Below are 7,447 nucleotides of genomic sequence, written 5' to 3'. Positions count from 1 at the left end.
TCCGACTTGCCGTCGGTGCATATGTACCTCTCGACTTCGGTCTACAATCGGCTACTTTCGTCTTACCACTCAAACGCACCCATTGGATGAATATGAAATGTTAATGGGAGCGTTCGAGATGATCACTTTTGTAAAGTCGGATACCATCGTTGGTCACCGCCTTGTGAAATGTGTTGGATTCTGGGTATAAATATTGTCCGACAAGCACCTACATCTTGACTGCATGAACTTTCCAAAAACCATGTGATCAAATGTCATGATGTTTCAACTGCATCCTTCGCCTGCATTTTGAGAGGCACTATTTGTCAACCAATCATTTGTGTTTTTGTTTGACACGGAAATGGGACCAAAGACATGACTGAAACAGGAAGCAACTTTGCCATGTTTCATATGTATACAGTGGATATGTACAAATTAATGTGATATTTGAGGCTCTCTCTCCCCAATTGATAGTACAATGTATACACATACAGTATATTTACAGTTTGTGAGTGTTTGAGACATGTTTATTTCAATCTTAAAAATGAAATGGTTTTGGCCTCCTGAGTAGCGCAGTGCCACTAGAGATTCTGGTTCAAGTTCAGGCTCTGTCGCAGCCGGGAGACCCATGGGGTTGCGCACAATTGGCCCAGCGTCGTTCGGGTTAGGGGAGGGTTTGGACAGCAGGGATGTTATTGTCCCGTTGCGCTCTATGACTCCTGTGGCGGGCCGGGCTGACACGGTCGCTAAGTGTACGGTGTTTCCTCCGACACATTGGTGTGGCTGGCTTCCGGGTTAAGCGGGCATTGTGTCAAGAAGCAATGCGGCTTGGCTGGGTTGTGTTTCAGAGGACGCACGGCTCTCGACCTTTGCCTCTCCTGAGTCCATACTGGAGTTGCAACGATGAGACAAGACTAACTACCAATTGGATACCACAAAATTGGGGAGAAGGGGTAAAAGTAAACACACAAAAAAAGGTTTATAAACAATGGCAACACTGCTATGTTGCACTGAGCCTTTCTGTTGGAAAACCACATCGGTGTCCAACTTTTGGCTGTAGAGATGCACCTCCCCCGACTTCACTCCTCGACATTCATCTGCAGTCGGTTGCTTCAGCCTTACCATTCAAACAAGCCCAATGTCTTCAGCTGTGAGTGGAAAAAAAGTAAAAAAAATTAAAAAACGGCCTTAGCAACAATTATTTGAATAATTCAATGGATGTTTAGTTCAAAGGTGATGACATTTATTTAGGAATTTTCAAAACTGTAGGAGCAGTCGAAACCATGCTTTTAGCCCAGAACCCTGGCCCTTTGCAACAAACACTTCATTGAAGAATCCCTACTGTTGACCAATCACCGACAAAGGGGCATAGACCTTGGCTACCGAACTTCGTCTTGCCTCAAGAATAAAAATGTAAAAAATTCACAAAAACAGCTGAATAAACCCTTGCTGAAGACCAAAAAGAGTTATAATATATGCAAAATCTTTCAGATGGGAAGCATTACCTTAACCATTTTACATTAATGGGGTAGGGACACCCTAGGGATCCCCAATAACAAGTTTCTATATGACACTGACGAAACCAGGAAGTAAATGTTTTGCACCAGGAGGGTTCTCTGCATGTCCGTGCTACCTGGTATCCTTGGGACTTTCCTACCCCATTAAAGTTGAAATTTTAAATGGTTAAGGTAATGCTTCCCAACCAAAGGAGTTGATGTTGAAATGTAAAATGGTTAAGGTAAGGGGTTAAGGTTAGGGTAGGGACATCCCAAGGATTCTGGATAGCACGACAAGTCAGCAAGTAAAAGTTGGGGGATGTGCATCTGCAACAGCCGAAAGTCAGCCACTGTAGTGGTTTTCCAACAGCAAGATCAACATGGCAGTGTCAACATAACTGCTATTGTTAATAAAAGTTTGTCTGTATAAAATGTAAAAATAAACCTTTTTGTACCCCCATATCAAACACTGGAAACGTAACATGTGTACAATTCATTGGCTAGCTTGAGGCTTCAAATATGACTTTTAAATTTGTATCCCCTGTAGCTTTAGAGTCGCAGAAAAGTCGGTTCCTGTTTCAGTCACGTATTCAACCACATTTGCGTGGGTCAAACAAAAACACCCTAATGATAGGTTGACAAATAGTGCCTCCCACAACTAAGGTGATGGCTGCATGGTGCAGTTGGTGAGAAGCAAGCAACTACAGCGATTTGAAAGCAAATGGCCCAGTATATCACTGGGGCCAAGCTTCCTGCCATCCAGGACCTCTTTACCAGGCAGGGTCAGAGGAAGGCCCTACAAATTGTCAAAGACTCCAGCCACCCTAGTCATAGACTGTTCTCTCTGCTACTGCATGGCAAGCGGTACCGGAGCGCCAAGTCTAGGTCCAAGAGGCTTTTAAATAGCTTCTTCCCCCTAAGCCATAAGACTCCTGAACACCTAATCAAATGGCAACCCAGACTATTTGCATTGCCCTCCTCCTTACACCGCTGCTACTCTCTGTTGTGATCATCTATGCATAGTCACGTTAATAACTCTACCTACATGTACATATTACCTCAACTAACCGGTGCCCCAGCACATTGACTCTGTACCGGTACCCCCCTGTATATGGTCTCGCTATTGTTATTTTACTGCTGTCCTTTAATTACATGTTACTTTATTTCTTATTCTTATCTGTATTTTAATGTATTTTTTAAACTGCATTGTTGGTTAGGGGCTCGTAAGTAATCAATTCACTGTAAGGTTGTTGTATTTGGCACATGTGACTAATACAATTTGAACATCAAAAACTGCTTGACCTTTGATCACATGATTTTTGTAAAGTTCATGCAGTCGACAAGTACTCGCAAGTCTGTACATTTTTATAACCATAATGCTAATGCAACACTTTGAAAGACAGTGACCAACGATGGTTAACAACTTGACAAAAGTTATCAGTTCAAACACACCCACAAAGTTTGCCTGGACAGAATCAGCTACATTGTGTCACTTGAGTGCAACATTTTAACGGCGCTTGCGTGCCTGCATCTGTACACAGAGCCAGTCTCTGTACCTACATTTTTTTGTGTTGTTTATTTTCTCTCTCAAGTAAAGCTGAGCAAATAATAAAACTAAATAGATTTTTTTTTAAAGGGACTAAAGAACATAACATAACTAAGGAATAGAGGCTGATGTACTCACCTAAGGACTGTTAAAGCTCAGTACAGCAAAGATGTCTGTAGAGGAAGAGGCTCAAACTCAAAGCTTTCTGAGGAGACAAAACTCCTAATCCACATCCTGGATATAAAGCAGCGACTGCAGACAGTGGAGAAGAGCCTAGACGAATGTGATGAGCAGCAGAGCAAACATCTGGGTGAGGTCAATTATGGCGGTCAGGAGATCAGGACTGGGAGGGGGGGCCGCCCCATTCCCACCTTACTACAAACGTGGAATGCAACTGGCGCTGATGCACAGCCGTCGCCCCTCCACCCAAACCAGTGCAACATGCCACTGCTACAGCCAGGCGTGTGGTCCTGCGTACCCAGGAGACTTCTTCAGTCAGCCACAAGCCTTGGAGAGAAACCTGAAAACCAACTGCCCAGGAATACCACCAGGCTTTGACAAGGTCAACGACATGCACAATATGCTGTATTGCCCACAGCGGTAGCAGTGACCGTCAACATGGCTTCAGCTCCTCGACGCCACATCACACTGGTCCAATGTGATGGTAGTACCATCACACTCGTCCATAGCACAATACAATGGCTTAGGACCCATATGCCCAACCGGTGAACTCTGGACCCAGGCTATACAGGACACCAGGGTTACCAGGCTGATGTCTAGTCTGGCTGGCCCACATCCATGTACAAACATAAATCAGCCACAAAGCCACGCATCAGCTACATTGCCCACCATTCATCATCGCTGGGAATGGCTACTCTCTGCCAAATGCAATGGCTTAATACTCCAACCCCCGTTCCTTCACAAATCATGTGAACAATGGGCAGATCGATGGCCTCTCAGCTACTCTCCACTCCAATGGATATGTTCAGATTGATGGCCTCACAGCTACTCGCCACCCTAATGGATCAAGCACAGCCCCTTACAGTCCTGCTTGCCACACACGATGGTAAAGAGGACTTGAACTCCTTTATCCTTCCATTCGAGAGGCTGGCCAACAAGTGTGGTCGACTGAGGCAAAGTAGACAGGCTGCATTTCTGTCTCAGGGGCGCTGCCATCAAGTTTGCGTGTGCACTACCAGAACACATCTGGGAGTCTTACCATGTCCTAACTGGTCAAATGGCTGCCAGGTTTGAAAAGAAAGCAACCAACCACAGCTAGAAGGCGGCTTGGAAGCCTACGTCAAGCAAAGAGACCTCAACAGTACAAGAGGAACTGCTCACGCTCACCAAGGAACAATTTAACAAGCCAACCTGTAAACGAAGAATAACAAGTTCTAAAGGAAAAGTTCTAATGGAAGACAACAGTTAAATGAGAGTTCTGTACCATGAAAAAAATAGTTGTTTTCAGTAGGTATCTCTACTTACCTTCTCTAAGGGGACCCCACTAGCAGCCTAGCTAACTGGCTACAGCATTCCAACTGGAGCAATAGTAGAGATAAATAACATCTACACAAAGCACAATATCGTAAAAATTCATGAACAATTTAATTTGCTATTTTGGTCTTAATTTAAGGTTAGGCATAAGGTTAGCAGTATGGTTAAGGTTAGGTTTAAAAATCACGTTCTAAGGTGAGAAATTGTAGAAATTGGCACCTGCTAATGGTAGGTGCTAGGTGAACTTGGATAACCCTCAAACTATTGGGAGATTACTAAACATTATAACCAAAACAACGTGTCCAAAACAGAGTAGGCTTTTTTTTTTTTTTTGATATCATGTGACTGTCTTATGAAAAAGACCAACACTACTGTATGTTCTGTTGTTTGTCTCCCTCCAGTGGTAGTCTGTTCAAGTTACAGGATGAGATTTATCTGCAATCATTAGATAAATACCAGGCATATTCTCAAGTGTGTCATTCCTACCATGTCACTCAATCATTTTAGTGATAATGACTACAATGGTTAGGCTACATTATTGATTTGAGAATAACAAAATTAATCAAAGGCATAAATCATGACAAAATGACTGTACAAATAAGAAAGTAGTTGCTGGTTGTATGAATGCGTCTCAGTTGGGTACAGTCGTCCTGAGGATTTTTATGTCATCGGCAGGTCGGTCTTGTGAGTTCGTCTCAACCATGCCGACACGGTTGACAACTGATATACCTTGGCACACCCTCCCAAAGATACTGTGCTTCCCATCCAACCACTGAGTAGGCCCTAGGGTAAGGAAGAACTGGCTTCCGTTGGTGTCTGGTCCTGCATTGGCCATTGCTAAGATTCCTGCACCTAGGGAGGGAGATGGCGCCATAAGAAAGCAGTAGAGAGCAACATAAAAATACAACGTTTTGGTACTATGACATGTTGTTTTCTACTGTTTATAAATTGTATAGTTACCTGTGAATTTCAAGTCAGGGTTTAGTTCATCTTCAAACTGTTTGCCAAATATGGAGGCACCACCACGACCTATAAGCAACACGCATTACAGGGAGTAAGAATCTGATGAACAGATTTACAGTCCTCAGAGAGTTTAGTGAAATGTCTTATTTTTGTGTCTCTCTGGAACATTCTGAATGCAAAAATGGGCAGAGTTCAGGAGGTCAAAACCCAGTGCCATGTTCAGCTGCCAAACGTTTTCGAACAATGCAGATAGAAATTCCATGAAGAGAGCCAATGTGATTCCTTATTCTACATGTCAGGGAGTCATGTTTGTTCAACATAACATTTCTATCTGAACATTTCAAAGCGTTGTGTCCTGCTGAACACTCCCCTGGTAGTGAAACAATATGAAACAAAACATTCTAAAGAATTTCCCAACCATCTGTATGTGTGTTTATCTGTCTCACCTGTTCCTGTGGGGTCTCCTCCCTGCACCATGAAATCCTTGATAATACGATGAAACTTGGTGTTGTTGTAGTAACCTCTCCTGGCCAACTCAGCAAAGTTTTTGCAAGTTTTGGGAGCATGTCTCCAGTACAGTTCCACTACAATTGTACCCATTCTGGAACATGACAGGACACGAAATTAAGCTAAGAGCACTCCTTTTCCATGGGATATTAAATTAATCACTGGACAATAATACATGGTATTGGGAAAACATAATTGAATAGCAAGCATTTGAATAACTCCTAGCTAACTGCTCATTCATTCAAAACAATAGCTAACGTTAGCTAGCTAGCTAGCTACCGGTGCTTACGTTGTCTCCAGGCTCACTGTGGGTGGCTGCCAGGTATCTGGTGGTATTCCCGACATGATGACTTAACAAATGTATAAATAAATGTACTGAATCTGCAAAGTAGCCAAATATTTTTGCGCTGTATCAATGAAAACTGTCTTACGGCTACTGTGATAGAAACCAGAAGTAACCTCCGCATGTGCAGGAAATTAGTTTTTTTCTTCTTCTTCGTTTCCTTCTTCTTCTTCTTCTTCGTTTCCTTCTTCTTCTTCGTTTCCTTCTTCTTCTTCGTTTCCTTCTTCTTCTTCGTTTCCTTCTTCTTCTTCGTTTCCTTCTTCTTCTTCGTCTTCCTTCTTCTTCTTCTTCTTCTTCTTCTTCTTCTTCTGTGGGTTTTATGTCAGACTACTCTCAAAAAGGTATATTGTCGCCACCAACTGGACAGTTTGAAACCAAAATAAAATATGTAAATAAATAAATTAATACGTAATGTTGAAACTAACTTAGTCCACCCTAATAAAAATAGTACATTGCCAAAACAAACAAAACTCCCACTTCTTCCTTCTTTAAAAAAAAATTGTATTTTTATTTGACCTTTATTTATCCTGGTAGGCCAGTTGAGGAACAAGTTCTCATTTACAACTGAGACCTGGCCAAGATAAAGCAAAGCAGTTCTCCATATCTCCCTTCTCAGGCTCTAGGACCTAAGAGGGTGGTACGACTTGTGTTAATATTGCATGTAATCTTTCGGCCTCAGGAAATGCTCCGCCGCAATCGCTATGATATCACCTCCACCTTACCTGCCACCCTAGACCAACTTTAATTTGCATACCGCCCCAATAGGTCCACAGACGATGCAATCGCCATCACACTGCACACTGCCCTATCCCATCTGGACAAGAGGAATACCTATGTAAGAATGCTGTTCATTGACTACAGCTCAGCATTTAACACCATAGTACCCTCCAAGCTCATCATTAAGCTTGAGCCCCTGGGTCTCAACCCCGCCCTGTGCAATTGGATCCTGGACTTCCTGATGGGCCGCCAAACCAGGTGGTGAAGGTAGGAAACAACATCTCCACTTCGCTGATCCTCAACACTAGGGCCCCAAAAGGGTGCGTGCTCAGCCTTCTCCTGTACTCCCTGTTCACCCATGACTGCGTGGCCATGCACGTCTCCAACTCAAACATCAAGTTA

General features: G+C 43.1%; 1 protein-coding gene across 2 annotated transcripts; it reads right to left on the bottom strand.

Moving 5' to 3' along the window:
• Positions 1-773: 773 nt before the first annotated feature.
• LOC106583560 (peptidyl-prolyl cis-trans isomerase-like 1) lies at positions 774-6,576 on the bottom strand. Of its 2 annotated transcripts, XM_014167885.3 has the most exons (5): positions 6,275-6,576; positions 5,925-6,079; positions 5,476-5,544; positions 5,245-5,367; positions 774-1,127 (listed from the first exon to the last, which is right to left on the bottom strand). In XM_014167885.3, exons 1-5 carry the CDS (start codon positions 6,328-6,330, stop codon positions 1,105-1,107), a joined length of 426 nt encoding a protein of 141 aa, XP_014023360.1. In that variant the 5' UTR covers positions 6,331-6,576; the 3' UTR covers positions 774-1,104. The 2 variants fall into 2 exon arrangements, with proteins under 2 accessions (XP_014023360.1, XP_014023359.1); XM_014167884.3 differs by lacking the exon at positions 774-1,127 and having other exon boundaries at positions 4,605-5,367.
• Positions 6,577-7,447: the final 871 nt, after the last annotated feature.

The sequence above is a fragment of the Salmo salar genome, chromosome 22 (assembly GCF_965601325.2).
Source record: "Salmo salar chromosome 22, fSalSal1, whole genome shotgun sequence".
Lineage (NCBI taxonomy): Eukaryota > Metazoa > Chordata > Actinopteri > Salmoniformes > Salmonidae > Salmo > Salmo salar.
The sequence above is the reverse complement of the archived record's forward strand: the minus strand, read 5'-3'. Positions and strand labels throughout refer to the sequence as shown.